Below are 17946 nucleotides of genomic sequence, written 5' to 3'. Positions count from 1 at the left end.
CACTGCAGTACTTAATGCAGCTGGTGGCCACACCAGATACTGACTGTTACTTCTGATTTTGACCCCCCTCCCTCCTTGTTCAGGGACACATTATTCCATTTCTGTTAGTCACATGTCTGTGGACCTTGTTCAGTTTGTCTCAGTTGTTGAATCTTATGTTCGTACAAATATCTACACATGTTAAGTTTACTGAAAATAAACACAGTTGACAGTGAGAGGACATTTTTTTGTTGTTGCTGAGTTTATACATACAATCCCTCAAAAATATATATTAATCTCTCATTCCACTCTCCTCTCATCTCCCTCTCCCTCCCTCCATCCCATTCCTTCCCTCTTTCTCTCCCTCTCTCAGATATCAATGTTATAAAGAATCAGATCAACAGTCTGTTGTTTGTGAAGAAGGTCTGTGAGACCAGGATACAGAGACTACAGTCAGGGAAGGTCAGACATGGGCTATTATGGAGAGTTTGATGATCAGTGAAAATGAGTTAAACACACACTTACTAAACCTCTTTCTCTCTCGTTCTCACGCTTTCTATCTCTCCTTATCTACATCTCTCTATTTCTGCTGTAGGAAGTAGATACTCTAAAACTAGCAGCTAATTTCGGCAAGCTGTGCATCATACCGCTGGAACACATCCTCGTTCACAACATCGCCTTGCAGTTCTTTATGGGTTAGTACTGTACCACACACACAACACTGTCATGCAAGCCGAGTTGTTTTTATATTTTATTTAACCTTTATTTGTTTTATTTCACCTTTATTTAACAAGGTAGGCCAGTTGAGAGCAAGTTGTCATTTACAACTGCGACCTGGCCAAGATAAAGCAAAGCAGTGCGACACAAACAACAACACAGAGTTACACATGGAATAAACAAACATACAGTCAATAACACAGTAGAAAATCTGTAATACAGTCTGTGAAGTAAGGAGGTAAGGCAATAAATAGGCCATAGTGGCGAAGTAATTACAATTTAGCAATTAACACTGGAGTGATAGACGTGCAGATGAGGATGTGCAAGTAGAAATACTGGTGTGCAAAAGAGCAGAAAACAAAAACAAATATAGGGATGAGGTAGGTAGTTGGTTGGATGAGCTATTTACAGATGGGCTGTGTACAGCTGCAACGATCGGTAAGCTGCTCTGACAGCTGATGCTTGAAGTTAGTGAGGGAGATATGACTCCAGCGATTTTTGCAATTCGTTCCAGTCATTGGCGGCAGAGAACTGGAAGGAAAGGCGGCCAAAGTAGGTGTTGGCTTTGGGGATGACCAGTGAGATATACCTGCTGGAGCGCGTGCTACGGGGTGGGTGTTGTTATGGTGACCAGTGAGCTGAGATAAGGCGGGGCCTTACCTAGCAAAGACTTATAGATGACCTGGAGCCAGTTGGTTTGGCGACGAATATGTAGCGAGGGCCAGCCAACGAGAGCATACAGGTCGCAGTGGTGGGTAGTCTATGGGGCTTTGGTGACAAAACAGATGGCACTGTGATAGACTGCGTCCAATTTGCCGAGTAGAGTGTTGGAGGCTATTTTGTAAATGACATCGCCGAATTCAAGGATCGGTAGGATAGTCAGTTTTACTAGGGTATGTTTGGCAGCATTAGTGAAGCAGGCTTTGTTGCGAAATAGGAAGCCGATTCTAGATTAAATTTTGGATTAGAGATGCTTAATATGAGTCTGGAAGGAGAGTTTACAGTCTAGCCAGACACCTAGGTATTTGTAGTTGTCCACATATTCCAAGTCAGAACGTCCAGAGTAGTGATGCTAGGCGGATGGGCGGGTGCGGGCAGCGATCAGTTGAAGAGCATGCATTTAGTTTTACTAGCGTTTAAGAGCAGTTGGAGGCCATGGAAGGAGTGTTGTGTGGCATTGAAGCTCGTTTGGAGGTTTGTTAACACAGTGTCCAACCAGGCAAGTCAATTAAGAACAAATTCTTATTTACAATGACTGCCTGGCAAGAGTCAAATGGTCTCCGGTGGGGACGTGGGTTGGGGGAAAAAACTATCTAAGACAAAACGGACAACACAGACAGAAGACACTGGAAAAACCACATACAACAGCAAACAAACTGTGTGTGTGTGTGTGTGTGTGAAGGCATGTGTGTGCCTGACAGTGGAGGGCTACAGAGGAACATCCTCACCCCTTACCTCTGACCTTTGACCTCTACCCTCTCCTGTAGACTACATGCAGGCGGCTGGAGCCCAGGCAGAGCTGTTCTTCTGGCTGACAGTAGAGGGCTACAGAGTAACAGCCCAGCAACAACTAGAGGTGATGGAGGGATGGCAGAAGGATGGAAAGAAGGGAGGTTCCACTAAAGGACTGCTGAAGGCTGCAGCACTAGGGGTCTATGAACAGTACCTGTCTGATAAGGTAACACACACGCTTTCACAACATACACATACACTTTCGCAACACGCGCTCAAACCCACACATTTTCTTAAACTTTTGTCCACCTTTCTTTTTCTCTCTCTCTCTCGCTCTCCCTTTCTCCCTCTTCCCCTCTCTCTCTCCAGGCGTCCCCCAGGGTGCAGGTAGATGAGGTGTCTGTAGTCAAACTGAGAGAGAAGCTACAAAAGGAAGGCGACCCCACGCCAGAGATATTCGACGACATCCAGAGAAAAGTGTGTTTTTGTTAGTCTGATTAAAAACGTTATCAATTGTCGGAGACTGTAACAGCTAGCAAGCATATTTGAGACCTTTGTACTCAATGCTTCGTTGTGGATCCAAATAAAGTATTCCCATGTGTTCTGGTGTGTGTGTTGCAGGTGTATGACATGATGCTTCGTGATGAGAGGTACTACCCGTCGTTCAGACAGAGTCCCCTCTACATCAGGATGTTAGCTGAACTGGACATGCTGAAAGAACCCTCTTATAGAGGATCAGATGACGGAGATGGAGGTTAGTACGGTCTGTCTGTGCATTGTAAGCATAGCTTAACCCTAACCCAGGGGTGAGAGGAGGGCCGAGTGTCTGCAGGTTTTTGCTTCTCCCCTGTTTTACCAATGAAGGTAATTGATTAGTTAGGAACTCCCCTCACCTGGTTGTCTAGGTCTTAGTTGGACACCTATTGAAAATAAATAACAAAACCAACAGGACACACGGCCCTCCGTGGAATGAGTTTCACACCCCTGGCCTAACCCATTCCCCATGACTTTGAAGAGAAACTGTTGTCCTATATCTCAAACTATTTCTCTCTCTTACTCTACAGAATCGTTCAACGGTTCTCCAACAGGAAGCATTAATCTAGTAAGTCCCTGAGACACACCAGCGCTCAGTGCAGTCATTAAATACAGCCCTAGTCACGGTACTGTCTGTTAGAACCGGTGTTATTGGACCTCTAGTGGTGTTCGCTACCCTGCTATAGAGTTAAGATTTAACAACTGTTAGGAAATGGTTGACTTTTACTGCGGTCGAAGTAGCAGTGTCGCTGCTGTTGATTGGCTGTTAGTACAGGGATTAACAGTATCACAGGTGTTGATTGGATGTTAGTCCAGAGATTGGCAGTATCTCTGGTTCTTATTGGTTGTTTCTCTCCACTGTTTACAGTCTCTGGATGACCTTTCGAATTCCTGCCATGACGACAATATACAGCTACACGCCTTCATCTCTGACACAGGTACTCACACACTTGAATTCAGACTTGTGATATCCAGTCAGATGAGTGTGTTGTCTGTGGTGGGATGTGATGTTTTGTTATCTAGTGTGCTACTGAAAGTTAACCAACTACCATTGTCCTCTCACTTGCATGTGTGACTACTGACTACTAACGTGGTTTCATTCAGATATGTGTGGGTACAACAGTAGTGGCCTTAAAAACGTTACCCTGTCAAAATGCCTTGATGCTGTAAGGAGCCTAGATGCAGTGTTGTCTCCTAACACTACAAGACGGCAGTCCAGTGAGTTCCATTATTTATGGCATGGAAGATGTATCTTGGATGATAAAATAGAAAGCATGTTTTGACATTTGATGAATGTTTTTGATTGATTTTGGCTGGGCAGGGTGGGCAAGATTTTACAGCGGTGCGACGGATAACTTTTTTATGGCCAGAACTGTGTGTGTGCCTTTTTGAACTACTGACCACTCCCCCGACTAGCCCCCTCCTCCCCTCTCCATCACCCTTTGACCTGTAACCTCATCTCCTCCTCATCTCCTCCTCATCTCCTCACGTTAACCATCAACTTGTATCACTCATGTTACCATCTCATGTTGCTGCTACTTTTCTTTTTACACTTTCATTATTTCATCACCTTTACCATTTCTTCTCTTTTTCCTTCACTTATTCCTTTGCTACTTTTTGTCATCTGTCCTCATTCCCCTTCTCTGTCTCTGTCTGTGCACTTCCTGTTTCTCCTGCCTCCCTTCCCTATCCCTCTCCTCCTCCTCCTCTCCTGCCTCCTCTTCCCCCTGGGCTCTGTGTATCAGTAGCTGATGCTTGTCTCCCCGGGGCTGGGTTGGGTATGGGGTTGGGGCTGCTGGGTGCTACAGGGGTGTGTAACGACCACGGCAAGACCTACGCCCTCTACGCCATCACCGTGTGCCGCCGTAACCACGACGGCAGCGAGGACTCCTGGAAAACCTACCGCCGCTACTCCGACTTCCACGACTTCCACATGAGGATCACGGAGCAGGTAAAGGTAAATATATGTGTTCCTATAACAAAGTCCTTCTGACTTCTAAGGTGTGTACATAGATATGGAAAGATGGCATACCTTCTATCCTTGCAATTGTATCTTCTGTGACAGCATCTCCATTTTAAAGTTGTTTGTTTATTCTACTTCTAAGAGTGCATTGGCAGTTTGTAAATAAACTGAAAAGGTGCATAACACCACCTAATGTGCTGGAGTGCATATAGTCTGAACAGGTATAAAGCCAAGGTTGGTGATTTACTGTCTCCTGCACTTATGGAATTTTGCTTACCTGGATGAAATGATATGATCCTGCCTTAACCCATAGCAAGTCCCACCCAGTCGACTACTTCAAAGTGGTGGAAGCCTCAATGGTGCTGCCCATGCTAAAAACAGACTTTGGTCCAAGTGCCCCCTCCACCCATCTCTATGGATGTGTGTTTTACCTCCATTTTGGGAACCTGGCATGTATGTGTGTGTTTGATATATTCCAGTTTGAGAACTTGACGTCGATCCTGAAGCTGCCAGGGAAGAAGACGTTCAACAACATGGACAGAGACTTCCTGGAGAAGAGGAAAAAAGATCTCAACGCTTACCTACAGGTAGGAGTGTGTGTAGTTGTTTCTTTAGTATACCTGTTTTACGTGGCTATGACCATTCCTCTCTTCTCTCTCTCTCTCTCTCTGTGTGTGTGTGTTAGCTGCTGCTGAATCCAGAGATGGTGAAGGCCTGTCCTACTCTCGTCCCCTATGTCTATGACTTCCTGGAGAATAAGCAATACAGCAAGGGCAAGGGAGACTTCGCACGCAAGGTACACACGCACGCACACACACATGGCAGATAGCCTATCGGTTAAGAGCTTTGGGCCAGAAACTGAAAGGTCACTGGTTTGAGTCCCCGAGCCGACTAAGTGAAACATCTGTCAACGTGTCCTTGAGCAAGGGACTTAACCCTAATTGCTCCTGTAAGCAGACACTCTTGCTCTGGGTAAGAGTGTCTGCTAAATGATATATTTTTTTATATATAAAAACACACTCCCGTTGCCCAGCTGTACATACTCAAGTGGCTTAGTTACGGCATCGCTCACTACACTCACCTGTCGCGTGTTTGTCTGTGTGTGTCCCATTTACATTATTTAGAAGATGCTCTTATACAGTAGTTAGTGAATACATTTTCATACTGGTCCCCCATGGGAATCGAACCCACAACCCTGGCGTTGCGAGCGTCATTCTTTACCAACTGAGCCACATGTCTCAACAGATGGATACGTTTGTGAACCCGCTGCGTAGCTCGATGCGTAACGTGTCCAACGCTGTGAAGAGACTGCCAGACAGTCTGGCTGAAGGAATGAACACTGCTGCTGACAACATGGGACGCATGTCAGAGAAACTGGGACAGGACATCAAACAGTCCATGTTCAAGGTAAGGACTCTACCTATTAGGGATGTGACAAATGGAAAACATTTCTTAACGTTTAAACTGAAAAAATCATATTGGTTTTCCATTTAAAACGGTAAGAAAATGCACATAATTCCACGCGATGCAGCTGTGCTGCTGCCAGCAACAGTTTAGGTCTCATGGTGCGTCCCTCTCAGATGGTGAAGCATTGCAACGTACTACCATTACTGTCCCTCAATTCCACCTTACAAAGTTTACATTTCCTTCTCATTTAACTTGGCAAAGTATTGCCCTACAGGGTTTCGCTGCCGTCGCTTGTCTTTCTCTACCATTTTTCCAAATGATGAAGTAGTGGAGTGTCGACTCCAAAAGAACTCCTTGCACGTCGACTCCCATTTCTGAGTGTCAAGATTCAGAATTTTTGGAACAGAGGAGACTTAGTTGCCATACTTCTGAAAACAGAAACACTTGCATCTTTCATAGCGAGCTAGCGAGGAACGGAGAGAGAGGGGAGGGGCACAGTCTAGGCGGGTCGGCCACCAGGCAGAAAGTCAGAACCGTGCACTAGGCCTATCTGCCAATCAAAAACTGTATCTCGCAATTTCTTGGCTTGCAACGTCTCACAACGTCAGTAAAGCAGGGCCTATCATCGATGAATAGGCTAGGATACTGAGATGAGTGAGATGCAACACTTGGCTCTCACAGTGTCTGCGAATGTGCACAGATTCGCTTCACGCTGTTCAGTGTGGTTGCCAGGGCACCAAAACAGCGGAGAAGTTGAGCCTCGTGCTTCAACGATCTTAGTTGTTGCGGAAATTGACCCACTATGCTGTTTACTTTCTGCATCTATGTAAGGGTTTTTCTTAACGTTAAGGATCCCAATTAAACATTTAAACGTTCACAGGCCTACTACCTATACTACAACCTTAATATAACCGACATTGGACGCATGTCTGAGAAACTGGGGCAACATCAAACAGTCCATGTTCAACAGTCTTGCTACACTCTCTAACCTTAAAAGTCCAACCAGACTGACCATGTACTAATTATACTTAGACTATATATCAACTTATATCAACTATACATCTGACTATACTCTACTGTCTGATGTCCAGGTGCCTCCACTGCTCCCCAAGTCTGACGTTGACCCAGAGCACTGCCGAGTCTCGGCCCAGCTGGACGACAACGTGAGTACCACACCCCGACTAGCACACGGTCCCACCCGTTTATAGGCCCTCTCCTCTGAAACATGATCAATTAGTGAAAGCAATATAGTGGTATAACGTTTACATTGGGAGGTGTGTGTTTTCCAGGTGGATGATAACATCCCTCTGCGTGTGATGCTGCTGCTGATGGATGAGGTGTTTGACCTGAAGGAGAGGAACCAGTGGCTTCGCAGGAACATCAAGAACCTTCTGCAGCAACTCATCAGAGCCACATACGGAGACACTATCAACAGGTACTGTACACACACACACACACACACCAGTGCCACATACAGAGATCTGACTGTATTGTCTGCCCCTCTGGTCTCTGCAGGAAGATCGTTGATCATGTGGACTTCATGACAGCTCCAGAACAGGTGGCAGACTACGTCAAGAAGTTCAGGTGACAGACACACACACACGCACTATTAGATCGCTGTGTGTGATTGGTTAGAAGGTAACTCTCTGTGGTCCCGTCCCTGTGCAGGGATTCATACTGGCCCAACGGAATCCTAGCAGAGTCTCCGCCCCGCCGGGACAAGAACATCCGCATGAGGACACGGGTCGCCGCCAAGACCAACCTATTGGGAATCATGCCAGGTAATGCACACAAACACACACACACACAGACTGAACACACTTGTTCACTATTAATCCATCATTTCTCACTCTATCCTCCTCTAGATGAGTTGAAGCACATCATAGGGGCGGATACGACTCGTAAAGGCATCCTTCGTGTGTTTGACATGTTCCAACACGGACCAATGAATCGTCGGCTGGTCTACGTGCTCCTAGAAGGATTCCTGGAGACCATGTTCCCTCAGTACAAGTTCCCAGAGCTGTTTGTCAAACTGCACTCCCGTTCGCCGCGCACAGCTAGATACACACAGAAACTTAAGAGCACCTCCCTGAAGAGGTGACAGGAGACTGGGATTGGGCAGTGTACTTGGTGACACACACACTCGCTCACACGCCGTGAGAGAACGGAGGGAGGTGGGGAGGGTGTGTATGTGTGCTGGTGAGAAGAGGTGTGCGTGTCCTTCTTTCTATGTCAGAGGTGCTTTTTGGGCCATCCGAGCACTTAACTCTTCCTCCTCTGCCCTACATGCCTCTCACACTCTCCTCTCCTGTGCACAGTTTAGAGACCTCATTTGGGTTTTATTTTATTTTTGTACTTTTTATTTCCTACTAAACTATTTTATTGTAGATGTGTGGTCAGACTGACAGCTGCTCTGATATACACAGCAGCTGATCTCCGTTACTGATACCAGAGAGCAGAGCTATGGATAGAGAAATACATGGGTCGTTCCATGTAATGAGTCCCTTTTGGGTAGTGTTTCCCAAACTCGGTCCTGGGTTCACAACTCGGTCCTGGGTTCACAGTTTTTTTTGCCCTAGCACTACACAGCTGATTTCAAGTAATCAAAGCTTGATGATGAGTTTATTAATCATCTTTGTAGTGCTAGGGCAAAAACCCAAACATGCGGGACCCCCTTTAAGGTCCCAAGGACCAAGTTTGGGGAAACGCTGGGTTAGAGTAATTTGGTGGGAAAGAAATGTAGATTTAATGAAGAGCATATTTTCAACCTAATAAAAAGCATAGTTTCCCATCTCAAGAGGTTAAAGAAAAAAATAACTGGCCGGCAGGTAGCCTAGCAGTTAAGAGCATTGGGCAAGTAACCGAAAGGCCGCTGGTTGGAATCCCCGAGCCGACTAGGTGAAAAATCTGTCGGTGCCTTTAAGGGCAATTAACCATAATTGTTCCTGTAAGTCGCTCTGGATAAGGGTGTCTGCTAAATGACTAAAATGAAGAAACAAAAATGCTAAATGTAAGTGCCAGATAAAGTAACAGGGTTGACCGTAACAGGGTTGACCGTAACAGGGTTGACCGTAACAGGGTGACGATTTCATCTTAAATCAGCCATAAATCCCTTGTGACCGAGGGAATGGAAGGCTCTTGTGTGCAACAGGGAGGGGCAATTTAATACCAGCTTCACAAAAAACAATTAATTGTTAAAACACTTTTTGCCTTTCTATCTATGAGTAACGGGGTTGATGTGTTATGCTCAACCCACTTATTTTTCCACCACAAATCAAGAGAAAATGGCAAAAAAAAGAGTATAACCAGCTCATCTGCTTTTACATTATCATTTTACTGTTAAATGTTACATTTTTCATTTGAATTAAAAAAAAAAGGAATAGGATAGTTCATTTAACAGGGTTTACCTGAATGAATTACATTAAATAAATACTCTTCACAAATTACATTGTCAAAGCAACAATATAACTTAGTCTTCACAGTGATGGTGAAAACTTGGAGACATTTTTGGGTTAACATCTTCCTGGAAGTCACAGAGAGTGCACAGAGGGACATGGCAAAATGCAGAATTGTGGCACTTTAGCAAGTCTATTCATATTAAAAATCAAATGTGTTGAATTGTCCATGTGGTCACTTCATTTAATATAACAGGCTTTTAAAGATGCACTATGCAGAAATCGATCTGCCATTTCCTGGTTACGAAAATTCTAGTAGTTCACCTAATTTCAGTTTATGACGAAACAAGCAAGTACAGGGAAGAGAATCATTGTACTATGTAAACCGCCCTGAAATAGCTTTTCGATAACCCAAAATATTGTATTTTCAGCTGTTTGACGCTGGTGTACAAAAAAAAACGAAAGTAAAAGTTGCTAAATGAAACTTAAGACCGTGAAGCATAGAAATAACCCACAGAACATATATACTGCTTCTAAGACTTGCTTTCAATGAGTGACAGATCTATAACTCATATTTCTGTGTGAATTTGGCCAGGTCGCCCAAAAAGTAACATATTGCAGCTATAAAAATCAATATTGCCTCACAATTTCTACAAAAAATATCAAAGGGATGCAAAAGGGACTCATTTCGTAGAACGACCCACAAAGGTTGAATGGCAAATGTTGTGTATATACTGTACCTGTACATAGAAATAGAATGAATAGATTCTTTTTCTACGGGTATATATATGGGTCTGACTTATACTGTAAGCTTTTAAACAGCAGGAGACAGATGAGGAAATAGAGACAGAGAATGGGCCTGCAGTGTCAACCACATCCGGTTCTGCAAGGCGTGTGTTTTTTCACGTTTTTGTTATTTTGTGTTTTTTTTACACAATGTGACATCATCCATGCCTGCCATAATCCTTTCGGACACAAGGAGGCAGGGTTTGGCCTAAAGGCCATTTCCCCTTTTTAATGCACCGGTCAGTAGCCATGACAACCAAAGCCCTAGCTGTTTGTGTGTCTGTGTGTAGACAGGCAGGATAGAGACAGCTCTAGTCTACTCACTGTGCTTCCTATTGTTAATCATGTGAAAGAAGAAGAAACCAGAATGCACAGCTCAACTGCTCTCTCTAGAGCTGAGACCTGGGTAAATATGAAATATGAATGGCACCCCATTCTAGTGCACTGCTTTTGGACAGACGGAGCCTAATAGTAGTCCACTTTTATATTAGGAATATGGTGCCATTTTGGACGGAGCCAGAATGAAATGAAACAGGCCAGACTGTGTGAATGTTGCCGTCTGTAGAGGTGACTGTCTGTCGGGTGTTTTCGCATACACAGGTATGCCTATTAGAATGTACTCTGTGGGTCCTGTCTGTCTGTCTGTCTGTGTTAGGTCTTTTAGAGGTTTGTGTGTGTTTCTGTGCGTTTGAGTGTGTAGCAGTAAGATGCAGCCCTCCCCAGTCAGACACTGTGCCAGTGTGAGCTTTAGTGAAGCAGCCTTAATACAGACCAAGAGACCATGCTATAGTAACGCTCTCACACACACACTCGCAGCAACACCGTTACAAAGAGAAAACCCACTGATATCCTTACTTAATCACACTTTTATTGTCATTCATTTTGTGCAATATTTTTCTTTAATGCATGTGTATTTGAATAACTGTATATTGTATAAAATGTAAACTAAAATGTTTTGAAAAATTGTAGAAAAGGTGAAAGAATTATCCCCCTTCCCCAAAGAAAAAAAGTATTCTAACCCCAACAACCTACATTCCGATGTTAAAAAAAAAAAAAAAAAAATGTATTTAGACTTGTTTTATAAGTCTGTGTTTTTTGGGGGGTTTTCTCACTCCTGATGAATCTGTGGTTTCCGTGCTGATATGTCAGTAGCAGGAAAGAGGAGTGATCCAGCCAGGCTAAAGCCTCTGGATGGGAATTGCATCCTGTTATATGAACCAATGACAGGAGAGACTTTGTCATCTGACCAATCGAATTGCAGGAATACTGTGTTCCTGTGAACCAATAGAATCACTGCTGAAGAGCACTTACTACCGGAGTTCTTCCATTGGCCGAACAGAGCTCCATTCCACTGCTGCCATTGGATGGAACTGTCTCTCGTCTGCTGTGATTGGCTGGCAATGAGCAGCTCTTGACTGTGATTGACAGCGTGAGGACATTAACTCTGAGCTGTGACACCTTTTTAAATGGAGGTGGATATTTGTCCCCAGACTGGAAAGTTGACCAGGGGAACCCCATAGGACTTCACCTTAAAAGCCTCCACACTCTCCTCCCGTTCAAGACGGCTTGGCTGTTGATGTTTTTTAATCCCTTGGGGACAGGTTTTCATAGCATTTACCCCACATCAACATGATCCTGTGTTGTATAAATCATGAAATGAATGGGAACAGTATCTAATGGGTGAACACAATGAGACAACACAGCCTCATGTAGATTTTGATGAAACTTTGCTGTGAAAAACTGGGATCTCCTAGTACATTATGAATCTATGATAATGAACCGTGTGCATATCTGTGTACAGTACGTGTCTATAGTGTGCCTAAATGTCTGTCAACTCTATTTTCATATTTTTCTTTAACAAAAGACAAAGATCAAACAGAATGTAATTTTAGACTGAAAAGAACTCAAGACTCTAGAACCAGAGAAATCGAAAGATTTTAGAGCCAGGGGTGGGTTCTAGACTCTAGAACCAGGGGTGGCCAACCCTCTTCCTGGAGAACTACTGGCTTTTGCTTCAACCCTGCTCTGTTCTAATACACCCAATTTAGCCAATCAAGGTCTCGATGAGGAGCAGCTGAACCAGGTGTGTTAGAGCAGGGCTGGAGCAAAATCCTGCACAGGAGGGTAGCTCTCCAAGAGCAGAGTTGGAGACCCCTACTCTGTGGTGTTTCTTGCATCATGCTTACCAAACTATTCCTTTGGAGACGCTGAACTCCGATCAGTATAACACTAATAATAAAATTGTAACTAACTGACCACTGTGTGGTACGTGTTGCTCTTCAGTGATCTCTCTCTCTCCTTCAGAGTCCCTTGCATCCTCCCACTCTGTCTCCCTTTTCTCCCTCACTCTTTTCCTCTCTCTGCAACCACACACTCCAGCTAGAGTTTGCAGGAGCTGCTGTTAGCAGCTTAACACGGTTTAGGAGATGTAGATTTGTAAAAACATTCACACTCACCAGCTTAGCAGCAGTCTAGCCTAAGATGGCTGCAGGGCTTAGAGTAGCTGTAGGGCATCTCTCACTTACATACAACACGAATGATGCGTTCAAAACAACTGGGAACTAAGGGGGGAAAATTGTTCCGACTAGGAAAAATAGTTTTGAACGGTCATCCAACTCGGAATTCTAATTCGAAAATTCAGGCATCTTTCTGGAGCTCCGACCTGAAGATCACTGACGTCATGATTTGACCTTGTTTTTTTCCAGAGTTCCCAGTTGTCTTGAAAGCACCAAAATACACTCCCCTTGGCAGCTGATTTGTAGCCAGTGCTATGTCATGACTTCTGTCGCTGCAAGGTGGCGTCCTTTCATCTTCAGTGGACCATACTGTACTAATCTGTCTGGTCTATAGACTTTAATCCGATAGCTCCTGGGTATCTCATATCTGAGCCACATTATTCACTGATATATATTTGATAAGGACTGTCCCCAGGTCGGGGAGACTCTTCAGGCAAAAGGTCAGAGGTAGCCTATCCAGTGACAGCACAAGCTATTAATAACAGTCATTATAGGGACAGACTGCATGTCAATCAACCACCCTGAGCAGGGCCAGTTCCAGGCATAAGTGACATGAGGTCACTTAGGGCCCCCAGCCACTAGGGAACTCAGTCGGGCCTCAAACTTACTATTGAGAGTAGGGATAGTAGAATACACTAAGAATACAATAAATGTGGTTGTGCATCAGCAGTTTTTCTCTGGTTATTACAGTCACTGGCAGTCACTCATTTAGCCATGTCAGCTAATCATTTTTAGATTGGTAGTTAGTCTAGCCAGCTATCTAAACTTGTAATTTTGGCCAAATACCGACCTGGCCTTCATGGGGCCCACATTGATTTTGTTAGTCATTCTCACTCAGATACTATTTTAACATTGCATAAGTCATTACATTTGTAGAATTGCAGGAAATTAGCTGTAAAGCTGCAATGTGTAACTTTTTGGGTGAACCTGACCAAATTCACATAGAAATAAATGTGTTTCATTCACATTGAAAGCAAGTCTAAGAAGTTGTAGATATGTTCTATGTGTGCTATTTTTGTTTATAGATCTTTTACTTTTGGTTTTCTACACCAGCTTCAAACAGCTGAAAATACAATATTTTTGGTTATGGAAAATATATTTCACAGCCGTTCGGATGGTACAATGATTCTCTACACTGTACTTGCTTGTTTTGTCACAAACTGAAATTAGGCGAACTATTCAAATTTCAGCAACCAGGAAATGGGAGAGCAATTTCTGCATAGTGCATCTTTAAAACTGCAAACATGCAAAATGGGTAGAATTTCAGGAAATGTGTTATAAAATTACATTTTTTCTCCGCTCCATGACAAAATGTGTAGAATCGCAGAAAACGTGCTTTAAAACTGCAACATTTTCTCTACGCTTGATCGCAAAATGTGTAGAATTGCAGGAAATGTACTTGAAACAAAAAAATATATCTCCACTGTCAAGAGGGTGGCCACTAAAATGTTTAGCTGCGAGGTGGGGGGGGCCAACCAAATCTCGCTTATGGCGCCCAGAAGGCTATAACTGGCCCTGACCACGAGACTGTATCTACTTTACTGATGCATTATGCAGTACCAGTCAAAAGTTTGGACACACCTACAGTGAGGGAAAAAAGTATTTGATCCCCTGCTGATTTTGTACGTTTGCCCACTGACAAAGAAAGGATCAGTCTATAATTTTAATAGTAGGTTTATTTGAACAGTGAGAGACAGAATAACAACAAAAAACTCCAGAAAAACGCATGTCAAAAATATTATAAAATAATTTGCATTTTAATGAGGGAAATAAGTATTTGACCCCTCTGCAAAACATGACTTAGTACTTGGTGGCAAAACCCTTGTTGGCAATCACAGAGGTCAGACGTTTCTTGTAGTTGGCCACCAGGTTTGCACACATCTCAGGAGGGAATTTGTCCCACTCCTCTTTGCAGATCTTCTCCAAGTCATTAAGGTTTCGAGACTGACGTTTGGCAACTCGAACCTTCAGCTCCCTCCACAGATTTTCTATGGGATTAAGGTCTGGAGACTGGCTAGGCCACTCCAGGACCTTAATGTGCTTCTTCTTGAGCCACTACTTTGTTGCCTTGGCCGTGTGTTTTGGGTCATTGTCATGCTGGAATACCTATCCACGACCCATTTTCAATGCCCTGGCTGAGGGAAGGAGGTTCTCACCCAAGATTTGACGGTACATGGCCCCATCCATCGTCCCTTTGATGCGGTGAAGTTGTCATGTCCCCTTAGCAGAAAAACACCCCCAAAGCATAATGTTTCCACCTCCATGTTTGACGGTGGAGATGGTGTTCTTGGGGTCATAGGCAGCATTCCTCCTCCTCCAAACACGTTGAGTTGATGTCAAAGAGCTCCATTTTGGTCTCATCTGACCACAACACTTTCACCAGTTGTCCTCTGAGTCATTCAGATGTTCATTGGCAAACTTCAGACGGGCATGTATATGTATTCTTGAGCAGGGGGACCTTGCGGGCGCTGCAGGATTTCAGTCCTTCACGGCATAGTGTGTTACCAATTGTTTTCTTGGTGACTATGGTCCCAGCTGCCTTGAGATCATTGATAAGATCCTCCGTGTAGTTCTGGGCTGATTCCTCGCCATTCTCATGATCATTGCAACTCCACGAGGTGAGATCTTGCATGGAGCCCCAGGCCGAGGGATATTGACAGTTCTTTTGTGTTTCTTCCATTTGCAAATAATCGTACCAAATGTTGTCACCTTCTCACCAAGCTGCTTGGCGATGGTCTTGTAGCCCATTCCAGCCTTGTGTAGGTCTACAATCTTGTCCCTGACATCCTTGGAGAGCTCTTTGGTCTTTGCCATGGTGGAGAGTTTGGATTCTGATTGATTGATTGCTTCTGTGGACAGGTGTCTTTTTTACAGGTAACAAGCTGCGGTTAGGAGCACTCCCTTTAAGAGTGTGCTCCTAGTCTCAGCTCGTTACCTGTATAAAAGACACCCGGGAGCCAGAAATCTTTCTGATTGAGAGGGGGTCAAATACTTATTTCCCTCATTAAAATGCAAATCAATTTATAACATTTCTGACATGCGTTTTTCTGGATATTTTTGTTGTTATTCTGTCTCTCACTGTTCAAATAAACCTACCATTAAAATTATAGACTGATCCTTTCTTTGTCAGTGGGCAAATGTACAAAATCAGCAGGGGATCAAATACTTTTTCCCCCCACTGTACTTATTCAAGGGTTTTTCTTTATTTTTACTATTTTCTACATTGTGGAATAATACTGTAAACATCAAAACTATGAAATAAGAAATATGGAATCTTGTGGCAACTAAAAAAGTGTTAAATCCAAATATATTTTATATGTGAGATTCTTCACAGTAGCCACCCTTTGACTTGATGACAGCTTTGCACACTCTTGGCATTCTCTCAACCAGCTTCATGAGGTAGTTTTGTTTTGCCGCAGAGCACCAGTCTATGGCCCGTGACATGAACCGTCAAAAGCGGTGAGGGAGGAGCGCCCATCTCAAATCAAGCAAGAATCTGCTGCTTGGAAGTCTTCAACAAGGCAGCATAGTGCATGGTCTAGAAATATACATCTCTTCTCCATACAATATATGTTTGAATTTTCAAACTAGTTTTCATTGGGAAGTATAGTAATATTGTATTGTATCAAAAGCAATATCACTTTTACATGTGAAAACACATACACATAATCATACTCATTACTCCACACGTACTTAGTTACGTCACTTTTGTTTTGAGCCGACTTTGCTTACCTGGGCACCCAGCTTTATCGAATCCCCTTGACAGGTTGTAGGGTTTTTATTTCACAAGATCTCCTCAAAAGTAGTTATTAGAATTGCTGTGTAGAGATACTAGCTACAGTTAACGTTTACAGTTGAACTAATCTATTTCATAATGATTAATAGTGGGAGTTTTCAATCAATTGTCAAATCTGAGAAATGCACATACAGTAGACCTATGACCACGGGCGCAACATTGGTTTTAGAAGTGGGGGCAAATAACTATATATATAGTTTTTTTTATCCAGTTCTGTTACACTCTAAACATCCGCCCGCTCGGTGAGGTCCGCCTGGTCCTAAAGCACACCCATGCCTCGTGTTGTATCCCATTCCAATGATAAACCTGGGGGGACAAAAACGCAATTTCATAATGTGGGGGACATGTCGTCCCCGTTCCCATCCCCAGTGAAAGTTGCTCCCCTGCGCCTGTCTATCCCACATTTTTATTCTAGGTCCGTTATGTCAAATATTTTCTAAATGGATTTTCTCAATGAAACAACGGAAGGAGTTATATTACACTAGCTGGGGCTTGTCAGGGCTGAACCTTGAAATTGCCCGTCACCATCCGGGAAAGCAGGGAGGAATGCCCTTCTCAAAATCTGGTTTGGTCATGTTGTCAACAAGGCATCATTGTGCATTGTCCAGAAACATACAACATCTCTTTTCCATAAAATAATGTTTGAATTTTCAAGCTAGTTTTCCTTGGGAAGGCAGATAAAAGTATTTTTGTCAAAACCAATCACTTTTGCATGTGAAAACAGAATCCTACTCATCACTCCACATGCTTTTTTGCGTCACTGTAGTTTTGAGTCGACATCGCAGTCGGCCAGAGCGGGGCACTCGGCTCACGCCCTGGAGGCAGGCATGCAGCCTGGTTCCAAAACGAATGCAATCACTTCTCACCCGGTTTAAACTCCACACACTTGGTAACCCGGGACAGATAAACGAATCCCTCATTCGCAATGCTCATCTGCAGCTGGCTAACCAGCATCGTTATTACTGCTGGGGGGAACTAGCCTCTAGCCAATCAATAGTCTTCTTACTAGCGGCTGTTATGTTGTTGGGTTTGTTTGGTTTCTTGCGTTTCTGTCTTTGGAAGGAGAGAGCGTGATGCAAACGGGACTATAACGGGCCATAACCCTCAGCAGCCGGTTAGCTAGACACGCCGGTAAAACTAAGACATCGGCGAACCAAGAAAAACGATGGTTCTAAAGATTCGAGACCAGGTAGGTTGAGGGCTAATTAGCTATTAGTAACTATCCGAGCTAACGTTACTTAAAGAAACAGCTTGTCGTTTAGCTAAATTAGCCTACATTTGGGTCGTTTGCATAAAGTACAAACGACTCGAAACTCTTATAATTAGCTAGCTATATATTTAGCCGAAGTTAAAGCCTGGTAGATATGCAAGTTATATTGCTTTAGCCAACTTATTTTTGAC

At 43.7% G+C, this 17946-nt stretch overlaps 2 protein-coding genes across 6 annotated transcripts in view; both read left to right on the top strand.

Moving 5' to 3' along the window:
- The window catches only part of snx13 (sorting nexin 13), a 36866-nt gene extending 24378 nt beyond the window's left edge, over positions 1-12488 (top strand). The window contains exons 11-27 of one of the 5 annotated variants that reach the window (XM_029732373.1): positions 353-441; positions 575-674; positions 2184-2374; positions 2518-2625; positions 2770-2902; positions 3213-3250; positions 3551-3620; positions 3787-3900; positions 4491-4633; positions 5125-5232; positions 5331-5441; positions 5891-6052; positions 7144-7215; positions 7342-7487; positions 7568-7636; positions 7721-7833; positions 7918-12488. In XM_029732373.1, coding sequence (XP_029588233.1) covers positions 353-441; positions 575-674; positions 2184-2374; positions 2518-2625; positions 2770-2902; positions 3213-3250; positions 3551-3620; positions 3787-3900; positions 4491-4633; positions 5125-5232; positions 5331-5441; positions 5891-6052; positions 7144-7215; positions 7342-7487; positions 7568-7636; positions 7721-7833; positions 7918-8153 — 2003 coding nt within the window. In that variant the 3' untranslated portion in view covers positions 8154-12488. Of the gene's footprint in view, positions 1-352; positions 442-574; positions 675-2183; positions 2375-2517; positions 2626-2769; positions 2903-3212; positions 3251-3550; positions 3621-3786; positions 3901-4003; positions 4409-4490; positions 4640-5124; positions 5233-5330; positions 5442-5890; positions 6053-7143; positions 7216-7341; positions 7488-7567; positions 7637-7720; positions 7834-7917 lie in introns of those variants that run through there. The other 4 variants (XM_029732372.1, XM_029732375.1, XM_029732374.1 and 1 more) reach the window with 4 other exon arrangements.
- A 5041-nt stretch (positions 12489-17529) lies between these two features.
- LOC115173885 (serine/threonine-protein phosphatase 6 regulatory ankyrin repeat subunit A) overlaps positions 17530-17946 on the top strand; it is a 49790-nt gene continuing 49373 nt past the window's right edge. Inside the window, exon 1 of the mRNA XM_029732371.1 lies at positions 17530-17734. Within this exon, the coding sequence (XP_029588231.1) occupies positions 17711-17734 (24 nt within the window). The 5' untranslated portion in view covers positions 17530-17710. The remainder of the gene's footprint in view (positions 17735-17946) is intronic.

This window comes from Salmo trutta, chromosome 34, assembly GCF_901001165.1.
Source record: "Salmo trutta chromosome 34, fSalTru1.1, whole genome shotgun sequence".
Classification (NCBI taxonomy): domain Eukaryota; kingdom Metazoa; phylum Chordata; class Actinopteri; order Salmoniformes; family Salmonidae; genus Salmo; species Salmo trutta.
Note: the sequence above shows the minus strand (reverse complement) of the source record. Positions and strands in the feature narration are given on the sequence as shown.